Below are 15877 nucleotides of genomic sequence, written 5' to 3' on the forward strand. Positions count from 1 at the left end.
CATAAGACCCGGTATCATATCATATCATATCATATCATATCATATCATATCATATCATATATCATACCATATCATATCATTATAAGACCCGGTCTTATCATGTAGTGAAATAAGATGGGGTCTCATATTAATTTTTGCTCTGAAAGATGCATTAGAGCTGATTGTCCAGCTAGGTCTCATTTTCGTGAAACACGGTGGTTTAATTCGTATATATGGAAACCAGATCGTATTCCTTTTATTCTATATTACAATTTCAGCCAACAATTTTTCCTGTCTATTAAATTTAGTACTTTAATTTTCAACCTTTAAATGTTGTCATTTTGTTTTAGAATAATCTCAAAATATGCAAAATTCCCTCAATTAATGGAAAATTTAGTTAATGGATATCATAATATAAAATTAGTATTTAGGTTAAAACAAGTCAAAAATTTTAATATTTTTAAATTACAATAAGAATATGCTAATTTTAGTAAGAGGGTACTGAAATAATGTGATAATACATATTATAGTCATTGAGGTATAGAAATATGAATAGCAAATGAACTCTATTGGATCATTCAGATTTTAAAAATATTGGTCCCTGCCTCTCCTCTGTACCACACTGGGTGTACAGTTTCTGGATTCATCATTAATTTTTAATACCCATTATAAAACTATTGACATACAAATGCATACACATACACCCACAAAAAGAAACACAGAGAAAATAACTATTACAGAAGTAGGAGGCATAAACTACAAATATATTGTGATATGGTTGCTATAGACTGAATATATTCTCTCAAAATTCTTATGTTGAAATCTAACCCTTCATGAGATGGTATTTGGAGGGAGGGCCTTTGGGAGGTGGTTAGGTCACAGGGCAGGGTTTTCATGATTAATGTCCTTACACAAGAGACTCTAGAGAGATCCCTCACCCCTTCTGCCACGTGAGAAGCCAGCCATCTATTAAAAAGGAAGTAGACTCACCAGACACCAAGCCTACTGGCTCCTACTCTTGGACTACCCAGTCTCTAGAACTGTGAGAAATAAATTTAAGTCACCTAGTCTATGGAATTCTTGTTATAGCAGCTGAAATAGACTAAGATAATGATCATTTTGATAATACCTTAGTAGTACATGCAATTTAAGGTTCACAAATTAAATCATAACATCATAAATCATATACAAACACAGAATAGATCTTCCTCCACAGAATTTTTTAAGGTATCGTTTATTTTTTGTTTCATTTATTCCATTTCTAGTGCTCTTTATTTCTTTCTTTAACATTCCTCATAATGGAAGTCTGCTGGCCATGAATTTTTTAGTATTTGTTTTCTGGAAAAGTATTTCACTTTTCATTTTTGGAAGATATATTCACTGACCATGTAATTCTTTGATTGTTTCTCGCCTTCGGAACTTTAAAAGAATCGCTTCATTGTTTTGTAACTTGCAGGGTTCTTAATGTGAAGTCTAGTGTAATTCTCACCTTTATTCCTCTGCATGAAACGTGTATCTCCCCACCCCGCCGGCTATTTTCAGACTTTGTCTTTGTGTTTGATTTTTAGCAGTTTGAATATAATATGCCTGGATTTTTGTTGTTGTTGTTATTGTTATTGTTTTTACTCTTCATTATCTGTTTAGCGTTCTTATAGCTTAATTGATCTGTATTTGGTATACACCATTAATTTTTAAAAATGTGGCCATTAATTCTCAAATTTTTCTTTTGCAATGTTCTCTCTTTTTTCCCCACTGAGATTCCAATTACATATAAGTTAGAACACTTGATATTGGTCCACAGCTTTTGGATATCCACCCCCACCCCCCACCCCCACCCCCGCCACTGTTTTCTTTTTCTTTCTCTTTCTTTCTTTCTTTCTCTTTCTTTCTTTCTTTCTTTCTTTCTTTCTTTCTTTCTTCCTTCCTTCCTTCCTTCCTTCCTTCCTTCCTTCCTTCCTTCCTTCCTTCCTTCCTTCCTTCCTTCCTTCCTTCCTTCCTTCCTTCCTTCCTTCCTTCCTTCCTTCCTTCCTTTTCCTTCCTTCCTTCCTTCTTTCCTTCCTTCCTTCCTTCCTTCCTTCCTTCCTTCCTTCCTTCCTTCCTTCCTTCCTTCCCTTTCTCCTTTCCTTTTGTGTTTCAGTTTGGCTAATTTATATTAACCTATCTTCAAGTTCATTTATTCATTCCTTAGCTGTGTTAAGGCTTACAGATAACAACATCATAGGCATTTTCATCTGTCATTGACCTTTTAATAGCTTACATTTTTATTTGATTCATTCTTATAACTCCATATCTTGGCTGAAATTGCACATCTGTTATCACATGTTGTCAAACTTCTCACTGGGAGCATTTAAAACATTGATTATGGTTATTCTAATTCCCCCTTCTGATATTTCTAACATCTGTATGATATCTGAATCTGATTCTGTAGATTCTTTTGTCTCTTGGCAGGGTGTTGTTTCTCTTCCTTTTCTCATAACTCAGAATTTTTGTGGAAAGTCAGTCATCTTGTGTAGGACAAGGACATTAGAGACTTAGATAAATCAATTGTGTGCTTCAAAATGAGTAAAGCCATGAATATGGCTTTAGGAAGACTGGGTCAATCTAGGCAGAACAGAACTGGGTTTGTTATTTTTGCTATGGTTACCCATAGTTTCAATTTTTCCTAACTATACTTTGTGTATAGGGAAGGGAATGATTTGCCGGATAATTTTTCTAAATGTATTTTCTACAATTGGCTTTGCATGTGCTACAGAGAGTGTTTCTCTCCACACTCTTGTAACATTCCTATCCATATTCCATTATTTATAATTCAGTGCTTGTTAATCTGTGGTGCAGAGAGGCAGGCATTCTCTGCTCCTCCGATTTCGCCTAAATCTTGAGCAGGCAATGTGTCCCTGAGTATCACAGCTGTGGCCTGCTCAGTGCTCTGACCTTCTCTTCTCCCTAATAGTTCTGGGCCTATCATGTATCCCTGTTCCTATCCTAGGAATAAGGGATCTTTTTGTTTCCTTCCCCCAGCTGCAATGGGTTTTCACCAGTGTTGCTTTTCCCCCCTGTATTTTAGGCTTCTGTTCTATATGGATAATAGGAAGAAGAATTCAGGTGGAGTCTGTGCCTTTCCTATAGCCACTGCTATCTCTTCTGAGCATTTGCCAATATTTTTTATGTGAGTATCCAGTACGGTCTATAGAGAAGAGCCAATAAGTGGGTGAAAATTCTCACTATAGTGATATTCTCTTGCAAGCCCTCATTTGACACTTAGAAATTTGTTAACCAGAGTTTAACAGAATCTTACTGCGATCTGACTGCCTGCTGTATCTGGTCTCTCCTTGCAAGGTACCTATCTTTTCACTTCCACCTCAGATTAGTTGGTTGTCCTGTGACTTCACTCTTCTAAGGGTTCAATAAAAGCTGTGAATTTACATTTTTCTCCAGGTTTTCTATTGTTATTGTAATGTTCTTTCCAGTTTTCTAAATCCTTGTACAAACTAGAACATCTACATACGGTTTTAACATATTTTCATTATCTAAATATATTTGGTAGCCTAGAATGATAATCACTTATTTTCTGTACATCAAAGGAAATATCATTTATATTTTGTTTTTATTGGAACTATGCATAGCTTTTGCATTTTAGTTGCTTGAAATTGTAAGCTCAAACAGATGTAAAACCATTACGTTGGTCTCAAAAGAAAGACAATATTGAGAATTTTCCTTCCGTAGGACTGTAACATGGATTACATTTTTCTTTTGTACCTTTTTTCACTTTGTAGCAATCTCTTGTAGAAGCTTGTCTTTTGCTAGTGGTATATTGACGTTTTCATCGTGCCAATTTAAAGCTTTTCCTTGTTATTATCTTTCAAGGCATTGCCTCTCTTTCAAGGCATCGAACTTCCTCAATACCAGATATATACATACATTTAACTGTGAACTTACAGGCACAATGCATCTGTCCTGTTCCCTAAGAATGCAGAGCCACATAAGAATTGCTTTACTCATAGAAGGTTTAAAGCAACCCCACCGGACATGGCTCCTGAAGGTGTCTTTCAAAAACATGATCAAAAAGTTCTGTTAGTCCTCACTAATGTTGCAGCCTGTTCCTTTATTGTCTCTAAATTCAGAAAAGAATGATGAAAAGTAAAATCAAAGTTAGATCTAAAATAGGATGACAAATAATGAAAGGATATCGTGTGGAATAATAGAGACAGGAAAGAAAGGGAAATGACAACAAATAAACGAATAAACCAAGATGGAAAGAGAATAAATTACAAGGCAGAGTGGAAAAACAAACAAACAAAAAAATAGTTTGAAAAACCTGTTCTTCCCAAGACAGCCTGGCATCTTAAAACTATTCCTTCTGACTTTGAGATGGATATTATTATAAATAAATACTTTGATCTCCTTTCTTTCTTCTTGAATTTGTTGTTTTTTATCACTTGCTAATTAAAACTGCTATTTAGCTCTAAAAAGAAGGAACGAAACTTGATTGAAAATGAGGGGAGGGGAGTTAAAGCGAACGAGAAGAAAACATACTTTGGAAAATAGCATAAAAATTTATTTTATAAATTGAATAACAAAAGATTGCCATTTCATAGAATATTTTTATATTTTCAAGGGTGGGTTGAAGTACAATTTGAAAAATGCTATGGAAACATTTAATCTTTTAATCACATGTAGCAAAAATAATTTCCCTTTATTTTTAGGATAATTCTTTCAACTATTTATTTATGAAACAATAAAAATTGGATGTTTCTATGTTATGTCCTTCATTTTAAATATATAATTTCAGTTCTATTTGTGTTATAAAGGTAACTGCTATCTCACTCTGAACAGGCAGTATTACCATGTGTAGTCATTTCACATAGGTTGATGTTAAATCATATGGAGAACAACTCAGCTAAATTAGGTACAGGCATACCTTGTTTTATTGTAATTCTCTTTATTACACTTCTAAATATTGCATTTTTTACAAAAATTGAAGTTTTCTCGGCAACCCTGTGTCAAGACTATCAGCACCATTTTTTCCAATAGCATTTGCTCACTTTTTGTCTGTGTCATATTTTGGTACTTTTTGCAATGTTTAAACTTTTTAATTATTATTTTATTTGTTATTTGTTTATTTGTTAAAATAACTATTATTATTTTATTTGTTATCTGTGATCTTTGACATTACTATTGTAATTGTTTTGGGGTGCCACAAACCGTACCCAATAAGACAGTGTTGTTTTTTGTTTTGTTTTTTTCTCAGTAGAATCCACGAATTTGCTGTCAGCAATGAGAAGGCTCTTTTTTTCTTTTCATCCGTCTTCCACTCTTCCATCCTCTTTGGGAACCATCAGCTCATTCTCTGTATCAATGAGTTTGTTTCTGTATTTCCTTTTTCTTTTCTTTTTTTTTAGATTCCACATATAAGTGAAATCATACAGTGTTTATCTTTTTCTGTTTGATTTATTTAACTTATCATAATACCCTGAGGTCCATCCATGTTTCAGAAATGGCAAGATTTCATTTTTTTTCTATTGCTGACTAATGTATGATTGTGTGGAAAATTCCACCTCTTCTTTATCTGTTAATCTACCAATAGACATCTAGGTTGCTTCCTTTCACATCTATTCTAATGTAGCACTGAACACAGGGATTCTTATATCTTTCAAATTAGTTTTTTTTTTTTTTTCTACTATATACCCAGAAGTGGTATTTATGGGTTATATGGCAGCTCTACTTTTAATTTTTTGAGGAACCCCCATGCTGTTTTCCATCATGGCTGCACCAATTTACATTACTAGCCACAGTGTACGAGGGTTCCCTTTTCTCCACATCCTCACCATCACTGTTGTTGATTTTTTTGATGATAGCCATTCTGACTGGTATGAGGTGGCATTCTGGTTTTTATTTGGATTTCCCTGATGATTAATGACATGCAGCATCTTTCATATGTCTGTTGGCCATCTGTACATCTCTTTGGAGAAAGATCTATTCAGGTCCTCTGGACATTTTTAAATTAAACTGTTTAGTGTTTTTTTTTGTTGTTGTTGTTAAGTTGTTCTTATAAGTTCCTTATATATTTTGGATGTTAGCCCCTTATCATATCTATTATTTGCAAATATCTTCTCCCCTTCAATAGGTTTCCTAAGACTGCAGTCTTAATCTATAAATGCTGTGTGTGTTCTAATTGCTCTACAAATCGGTCACTCCTCCATCTCTCTCCCTCTCCTCTGGCCTCCCCATTCCCTGAGAAACAACAATATTGAAATTAGGGCAATTAATTACCTTACAATGGCATCTAAGTTTTCAGGTGAAAGGAAAAGTCATATTTCTCTCACTTTAAGTCAAAAGAAAATTGATTAAACATAGTGGGGAAAACATGTCGTGCAGCTTCCCACCTTTCACTAAACCATTAGTGGAGTTGTGAATACAAAGGAAAAGTTCCTGAAGGAAATTAAAAGTGATACTTCAGTGAATACACAAATGATAAGAAGGCCAAAAGCTGAATTGCTGACAAGGAGAAAGTTTTAGTGGCCTAGACAGAAGATTAAACCAGTATTCTCTTAAGCAAACACCATTCCCTTAAGCAAAACCCTAATCTAGAGCAAGACTTTAACTCTCTTCAATTCTATGAAGTCTGAGAGAGGTGAAGAAGCTGCAGAAGAAAATTTGCAACCAGCAGAGGTTGGTCATCTCTAAAACATAAAAGTGGAAGGTGAAGCAATTCGTGTGGATGTAGAGCTGTAGGAAGTTAGCCAGAAGATCTAGAAAGATCATTAATGAAGGTGGCTACACTAAACAGATTTTCAATATAGATGAAATAGCCTTATATTGGAAGAAGATGCTGACTAGGACTTTCACAGCTACTAGTAATAAAAGAAGTCAATGCCTGGCTTCAAAGCTTCAGAGAGGCTGACTCTCTTGCATTTGGGCAAAGTAAACTGAAAATCTTCTGGAAAAGAGTCACCATTGTATGTACCATTAAGAACATTTATGATTCATGGCAGGAGATCAAGATACCAACACTAACAGGAGTTTGGAAAACATTGCTTCTTATGGATGAGCAAAGAAAGTAGCTTCTTGAGATGGAATCTACTCCTGGTGAAAATGTTGCAAAGATTGTTGAAACGACAACAAAGGATTTAGAATATTACATGAACTTAGTTGATAAAGCACCAGCAGGATTTGAGAGGATTGACTTTAATTTTGAAAGACGTTCTACTATAGTTAAAATGCTATCAAACAGCATCACATGCTACAGAAAAATCATTGGTGAAAGGAAGAGTTCATACATGTGAAAAACTTCATTGTTGTGTTATTGTAAGAAATTGCCACTGTCACCCCAGCTTTCAGCAATCAATGCCCTGTTCAGTCAGCAGCCATCCACATCAAGGCAAGACCCAACACCAGCAAAAAGATTGTGACTGGTTGAAGGCTCAGAGGATAGTTAGCATTTTTTAGCAATAAATATTTTTTAATTAAAATATATACATTATTTTTTAGACATAAGCTATTGCACACTTAATAGGCTACACTATAGTGTAAATATAACTTTTATATGTACTGGGAAACCAAAAAATTTATTACTTGCTTTATTGAGATAATCACTTTATTACGGTGGTCTGGAACTAAATCAGCAATATCTTCGAGGTATGCTTATAATTACATTTGAATAGACTACTTATAAATATCTGATGCTTCTTTTTGTCATAAACTGGGAAATAATGAAGCCATATTATGAAATATGAGAAGAAAGAATCTACATTTAATTATTGTAACCAAATCATTTTTTAACCATCACATGCATTTTGAAATATGATGTTCATAATTTTTCCAGGGAAAGTATATTTATGGTTATCATATTTTTGAATTAGTTTAATACATTTTAGAATATTGTTTTGAAAAACCTAACAAGGCACATATCTGTTAGAAACACATGATTCTGTAATTTGGAACTCTTAAAGTGGTTAGCATAGTCACAAAATGTAAGACAATAACCAATGCAAAGTCAGTTCTTATATTTTGAAGTGGGGGATAGTATTTCATGGGTTAAATGTTTGCAAAATTTTATTCAAGCATTATACAGCCCAATTCATACAAATTTAGAGTTGGTCTTACCAGCATGTGAGAGCTTCACTTACTGAAAATAATTTTAATTATTAAGACATAAATCAGTAGAAAATTAAGACGCCAACATCATTTGAATAGATGATACATCCTTTTAGCACTTACATAAAATATGTACTTTTAGCATTTGAGTACTTTTCAAGACTCCTCTATCCCCATGTTAATTAATCATTCTGCAAACATTTCTCTGAAAGTGTTAAAATATCACCCGAGACTAAAGTATGTTCAATTTAACTTTGATCAAGTATTAGTAACAAAGAGTCGTATTTGAGTCAACCTGTAGATTAAAATCCACATAGGTGGATAGATGAATCCTCTAATTTGCAGATTCATAACCTTTCTAATTACCTCACCATGTAAGCAATTTCTATTTGCTGCTAGATTCTCTTTTGGATTATATCAAAAAAATCTGTTAAACTGGACATATTTTTAAAATAAAGCAATTTTCATAAAATTATGAAGTTGTTAATATTGAATACAAAGAAGGAGAAGAAGAAGGAGAAGGAGGAGGAGGAGGAGGAGGAGGAGGAGGAGGAGGAGGAGGAGGAGGAGAAGAAGAAGAAGAAAACCTTGGTTGTAATCTTACGAAAGTATTAATCATTGCTTCTGACAGTCATAAATATAAAATACTAGAATCAGGAATCAACTTAAGGTATCTAGATGGGCATTGATTTTAGGAAATAGGGTAGAAATGGAGATAGTTTATATTAATATTCTGGTGTTTGTATGTAGAATAAAACATTCACTCTTTCAATCTCATTATTTTGATAAGCACTACAATTATGAATACTTAAGGATTCTCAACTAATACGTAATTCAGAGATCCTAAGACTTGCACTTGACCAGAAGAAAATATGATAAATGGCATGCCAATGTCACATATTATAAGCTTACTATTTCTAAGTCCACATGTTTTGGAGGGTAATATCCATTTTATGGTCTCATATGTTGAGGTACAGGATACATTTCCATTTTCAATCCTCATGTTTAGAAAAACGATCCATCATTTCTTCCTTTCTGTTTTTAGTGAATTAACTCTCATTTAACCTGAATAATAATCTGAAATCTCAAATATTCACTATAATTTTCATATTATGCACTTTGATTTTGTGAAAGTGAAATAAGTTTAGTTCATATTGAAGATCATACTTTCATATCCTTTATGTTTCCATTCATCATTTCAGGGCACATATAATGAATTCACATTTCCAAAATGTTCTTGTTACAATATCTTCTCTATCTCCGTAACAATAGATATTCTTCTATCTTTAATGTAATATAACTAAAATACACAACAGTAACTTTTTACTTTAAAAAGACGCAAATAAAAAGTATTTGTTATCTCATTGAAGTTCTTGCTATCATTTTCAATTTTATCAATTAATACTGCATTAATACACACATAAATGGAACCACACCTATACTGGAAAGTAAGATGATTGAAAAATAGATAAAAGTAAGTAACAGTAAGGGAAAATTTGAGCCCTCTTGGTGATTATATGACTTTAGGGAGATAGTTAATATATCTAAACTCATCTTCTAGTCATATTTGCAGTTCTTTCTGCCACAACTTAATTCATAAGAATCAAAACCTTCAACAATTGTTTCATGAAAAAGAAGACAGTGCAGCATATATTTTTGTTTTTTGTTTGGGCAGCTTTATAATGGTGTTAAGTGCTGCATTTTTTTTTTAATCAATCCACAGATCCTTCTTAGTGAATGTCACCAAATCTTATGTTTCTTCTGCCAATAGTGAAGAAAAACATTATGCAAACGGGACTGTACCTTTGAATCACCTTTAAAATCATATTAAGATGAATCTATTTGGCATTTATTGCTAGGCACAACATTTAGAATCATGTGGTGTACTGCTGTAGCAATCTATAATGGAAGTAAACAACCATGATTTTCTGATGGATGCTGGCGTGGGAAAAGAGAAAAGACATGGATGGAATGGGAAATGCAAATAGCTTGTTCTCAAAGTCTGATGGCACTTTGGCGATTCTACATATTAAATTTACATATACATCTCTCATGGACAAAAAGTTCATGTTAAAGCAGACAAGCTGTCACAGAAATTTCCTGAGCTAAAAGGCAAGTGTCTGACTCTCTGTAGAGGTGCATATATTTATAATACAGCTGAGTAAGGTAGTAAAATCTGAGATTTCTATCTAAAAATGTGTAGATTATTTTCAGATTTTTGCATATTATGACGTAGAAATAAATTAAGGTTGTTAGAAAGTCAAGTTTGGCTTAAATTCACTAGAAGGAAGTTTCTTTTAATGGAGTTTTCCTTTTCCAGGAAATAGGTTTCATTAACTGTGGCTAAAACACAGCTGCATATCATATAATAACCCTTCTGAATAAGTATGTAACAGAAGTTAGGATTTAGGAAAGCTTACTGATATGGTTGACAGAGCTGGTACCCTCATTGTTGCTAAGTGAAAATAAACTTAAATAAGAGCCACTTCTATCTTTGCCCCAGACTTTGAGCCATTATTGAAGCCTCAATACACTCAGCCACATTGCAATGCAGTTTTCTTAAATGGGCCGGATAATGACAAACAGATAAGGAAGAGGCAAAGGGAACCATTTGCTACAAACAGTTTATAGGTAATATACAACGTTGGGGATTGCATATTGACCTTAGGGCATTGGGTCTCAGTCAGCATGCCATGCTACAGTACAGGAACACAAAGTCATGTTTACAACACAGAGCTGAATTTGAGAGACTCACATAATTGCCTGCGAGAAGGTACAGGAGCACTTCCATAAGCTGTGCCCTGAAAATAAAACACATTTTTTTTTTTTTTTTTTTTTGGAGCAACTGATCTTTAGTAACAGTAGAAAATCGTAAAGAAATGAACAACGAAACTGAAAAGAAATACAAAACAGATAAAAATGGTTTAAGAAGCTGTTTTTATTAAATGAGGCCTTTAAGTTACTGTATTTGGCAGACATATTAAAATAATATTTATAGGCAATTAAGAAAAATATGTAATACATCAAAATAAGATAGTAAAATAAAAATTACAGCAAACAATGGAAACATTTAAATTTGACAGAAAGTTTTGCGAAAAGTAGAACACACATGATATTTGTGATGTGGCCTCCTTAAAAAGTAGGTTCCCTTGCACCAATCCCTTAGCTGATACAAACATTTTCTCTAAGTTCTAAACTAAGCAGTGTATTAGTAGTTACTTTTTCTTTTTCTACCTGAAACACTATACAAAACAAAAATAATGAGCTCAATAAAAAGGCCTTAATCTGTGCATCAATAAAAGTTAATCACTAAAAAAAGCATAATTAAATGGAAAGAAAAAGTTATTAAATAGAGATATTAGTTGTGTATGACAGGCACCAAAGTTAGAATAACCACATTCTGAACACTTGCTATGTCTCTCCAGTTGATAAAACTCTTTACAAACATAATTCAAATTGTATATTTTTATTACTGGCACTGATCTCTGTCACAAAATTATACTATTATAAACTCAAGAAGTTTTAAATTTTAGATAAATATAGATTTCTGTGAAAATCAAGTTTATTATAAATATAATCATTTAGAAGTAACAAGAATATTTGAAAAATATTAACTAATCTTTATTGAATATTTAATTTCTAAAGTTGCTATGCTTAGCACATGAAAAGCATTATCTCCTTGAGTTCCCACAACAGTCCCTGAGGTAGTTACAATTTTTGACTTTTATTTTTTTTTTTGGTTCCCATTTTTGATGATGAGAAAACTCTTTAGACTAGATTCAGTTTGGTTTAGAGTCAGTCAAGGAACTATGCACTTTAAGGTTAGTTAATAATTAAAATGAGAGATACACAAAATAATCCCTGTTGCTGTCATTTAATAAATGTATCTGCATGCTAAGGGATGATAAATAAGGCATGCAAATCCCCTGCTTAAATTTTCTTTGTCTAAGAATATGTTTGTATCTCCAACTCTACCTATGAAGAAGCATATTCTTTTGTCTGTGGTCTACTGAGATTTGCCTGGGGTAGGTTTAAATACATTTTGCCCTAGATAGAGGTGTGCGAGGAAATTTATTCCAAAGATTGCAACCTCCACTTAGAAAAAAGCACAGCACTCCAGAAACTTGCTATATAGACTGTTAGCACCAACCCATCAGTCATTCATCCCCAAGTTTTGAACAATGCTAGCCAGAATCTTGAAAACTCTATTATTTTCCACCTTGAGGCCATGGGCAGAAATCAGGGCAGGTCACATCAGAGTACTGCTCCAGTTTTGCGTTTGAGACAAAATAAAGACATATCTGTGTTATTCAGATAGAAAGGAATCCAAGAAAGATCTAGATCAGAGAGATCTGCCTAAATCTCATAGATCTTAAACTAGGATATGCACATACAGGTTTCACGCTAAGCACAAAACCATTATTAACTATGCAAGTTGGTTTTAAAAAAAAATCATCATTATTTGTAACAAGATCATCATTATTTATAGCAAAGATTTATCATTTTTTGAGAAATGTATTGAATTTCTCTTTACTTTTTAGAATTTTTAAGGAGTTACCTCAAGTCCAAGTAACAACAAAACAACAACAAAATTAAACTTTGTCTTTAAAGTTGTATTACTGAAACTGAGAACAGACACTGAAAAGTCACATTAATTTTTCTGTTTATTAGAAAAATATTTCCAAGGATTGCAGTATGTTAGGACCCATCTTTGCTAGATATATAATTCAAGAAAGATGTATATTCAAATTCATTCCTATAATAAATCAGGAACAAACTCAGCACTGGAACAAAATGTAAAATATGGGAAAGTAATATATCATATTGATATGAGGTCTGACAATTAGGTTTGTGAACTCATCCTAGAAAAAGTGCTACTACATACCTCATTGCTGAATTATCACTATGGTCACCCTTGAAGTACTCTCCTTGGGAAGCCATGGACCAACAACTGAGCCTACTCTACTCTTCAAAGCAATTTCGGAACTCTTTTTCTGGAATAGCGATCAGAGCTGTGCTCGTATTAACCTTGATGTACTGAATGTCATCAAAATGTCTTCCTTCCATATTTCCTTTATCTTCAGGTAAAGAAATGAATCATTGGGGGCCAGATCAGATGAGTAGGGAGGGTGTTCCAATAGTTATTTGCTTACTGGCTAAAAACTCTTCCCCTCACCCCCCCACAGACAGAGCCATGTGAGCTGGTGCTTTGATGTGATGCAAGAACCATGAATTGTTGGCAAAAAGTTCACGTCATCTAACTTTTTCATATAGCCATTTCAGCACTTCCAAATAATAAACTTGGCTGACTGTTTGTCCAGTTGGTACAAATTCATAATGAATAATCCCTCTGATATCAAAAAAGATTAAAAACATGGTTGCAACAAGTTTGCAAATGTAATTGTCAGACCTTCTCATACCTTGATTGGAGAAGTTAGTCTCTTAATTTCTCAAACTTCTAATTATGATAATTGAGGGGGAGTGGTCACAATTAGGTAAATCCAGAGTAGTTCAATAGAATTTTGAGGGAGAATATATTTTTATTTTATGGGCTCCAAGCAACTTATTACATGATACGTCCTTCATTCCAATAAGAAACCTGGTGTGTGGTGTATACACACCATCTGGGTTGTCTCCCAGATTACCTTTCTCCCCTCAACATACATATTTCTGCATCAATGAAGTTTCTTTTGATTGTACTTTGTACAGGTGATTCCTGTATATTTGTATTTTTCATTATACCTCTCAGAGTCATTTAACTTAGTTACATGTTTATGCTCAATGGAATTGTTTTTTCTTTTGTTGTTGTTGTTGTTTTTTAAATAGACTTTAGTTTTTAAAGCAATTTTAGATTCACAGCAAAATTGAATGGAAGGTAGAAATTTCCAGTACTCTCTGCTACTCTCACATGCCGAGTCTCTCCCGTTATTAGCGTCCCCCAACACAGTGGTACATTTGTTATCACTGATGAACGAACATTGACACATTATTATCACCCAGAGTCTATAGTGGTATTATGCATTCTGTAGGTTTGGACTGACATTTATCCCTAATATTATAGTGTCATACAGTGTAGTTTCACCTCCCTAGACATTCTCTGTGTTCTCCCTCACCTCTAACCCTTGTCAACCACTAATCTTTTTACTGTCTCATAGTTTTGCCTTTTCCAGGATGTCTTATAGTTGGAATCATACAGTATATAGCATTTTCAGCCTGGCTTCTTTCACTTAGTGATACATATATAGGGTCCATATTTGTATGATTTGATAGCTCATTTCTTTTTAACAATGAATAATATTTCATTTTATGGACATACCACAGTTAATCCGTTTACCTGCTGGAGATCATCTTTGTTCCTTCCATATTTTGAATAAAGCTGCTTTATGCAATTACGTATAAAGCAGTTAAACATCTGTGTACTAGTTTTTCTGTGGACATGAGTTTTTAACTGATTTGGGCAAATAGCAAGGAGGGCAATTGCTGGATTTTACAGTAAGCGTATATTTAATTTTGTAAGAAACAGTTAAACTGCCTTTCAAAGTGGCTATATCCCAATAGAATCTTTTACAAATTAAAATACCATCAAATATCAGTATAAAGAACAAATATGGATAAAGTCATTATTTTTAATAAAATCCCAAATCCAAGATAGCACATTTCCAAAGATTTTATAGACTTTATATGACCGTATAAACTCTGACTTTATAAACTAATACCCCTTGGTATATGTGTATTATTTAAGGACAAAGGAGAGCAAACATTACTAATATTCAAGTAATACTTGGGTTTGGGTAGTAAGATATCAGATATTACCATAAGAAGACTAAGCATTGTTAGAAAAATTTCTGTGCTTGGAAAAACTACATGGCATAAAAAAATTAGAACCATTTAAAAAAATATTTAGGGAGATATGATGACTAAGCCTAGATTCTCCAGTTACCCACATAATTTTATGTCTAATTCATTTTCTCTCTAAAAAGTTGATTAAAAATTCTATCTATAATTTGGATTATAAATTGAAGCAATATGTCCAAATCAAAATATTGAACTCATTCATCCAAGGTTTGGTTCACGCACAAGCCAGTGTTCAATTTAATTGCAGGAGCTTTGTAAATCCCACAGAGAACTACTTAACCCCTGGGCTTTTTTTTTTTTCTTTTCACAGTATAGTCCATGGATATCATTATGCTCACTTAACTAATATTTTTACAGTGCTTCATAGCACATCATGCGCTTATTTCACATGTATTGCTTAATATAGACAGAATTCTTTGAAGTGCCAAAATTCTCTGAAGCACATGGTATCTCCATATGACATGATATAATTCCCATTACCACAAATGGGAAAGACAGAGGGAGAAGGAGAAAAATGAATTTCCATAATTTCAAAACCAGGATGTGGCAGTGGCAGGCCTAGAACTTGAGTTCCTTTGGCTCCCACAATCCAGGCGCTGACTTACTCCATGCTGAGACTCCGATCAAGGTGAATATATAGACAGAGCCACACTAAAAGACTATTCTGTGAATTATGTGGATATAGTGATTCTCATTGTAAACCATCTCCATTGTAAATAAGAGGTGAAATAAACATATGATTCTGGAACAGGAAAAAACTATGAAAACCAGAAATCCATAAAAGAAAGGTGATAACTGCCTTTAAAGAGCACATGAAAAAGTGATGAACCTTAAGACCTTCCTACTCCTCTGGAATCATTTAGCTAAAAACAGATTGTAGGCGTAGTCCAGAATGGAAAGATAGAAAAAGGAATATACAGTCTGATTGGGGTAAGAGAATACACTATTT

General features: G+C 33.5%; 1 protein-coding gene across 3 annotated transcripts in view; it reads right to left on the reverse strand.

Annotated features, from left to right (window-relative positions):
• CCSER1 (coiled-coil serine rich protein 1) overlaps positions 1-15877 on the reverse strand; it is a 1114085-nt gene that overhangs the window by 214801 nt on the left and 883407 nt on the right. The window contains exon 11 of one of the 3 annotated variants that reach the window (XM_074323500.1): positions 10829-10874. The exons of the other annotated variants lie outside the window; for them this stretch is intronic. Within the exon in view, the coding sequence (XP_074179601.1) occupies positions 10829-10874 (46 nt within the window). The remainder of the gene's footprint in view (positions 1-10828; positions 10875-15877) is intronic. 3 annotated transcript variants of the gene reach the window in all.

The sequence above is a fragment of the Rhinolophus sinicus genome, linkage group LG02 (genome assembly GCF_036562045.2).
Source record: "Rhinolophus sinicus isolate RSC01 linkage group LG02, ASM3656204v1, whole genome shotgun sequence".
In the NCBI taxonomy this organism is placed as follows: Eukaryota; Metazoa; Chordata; class Mammalia; order Chiroptera; family Rhinolophidae; genus Rhinolophus; species Rhinolophus sinicus.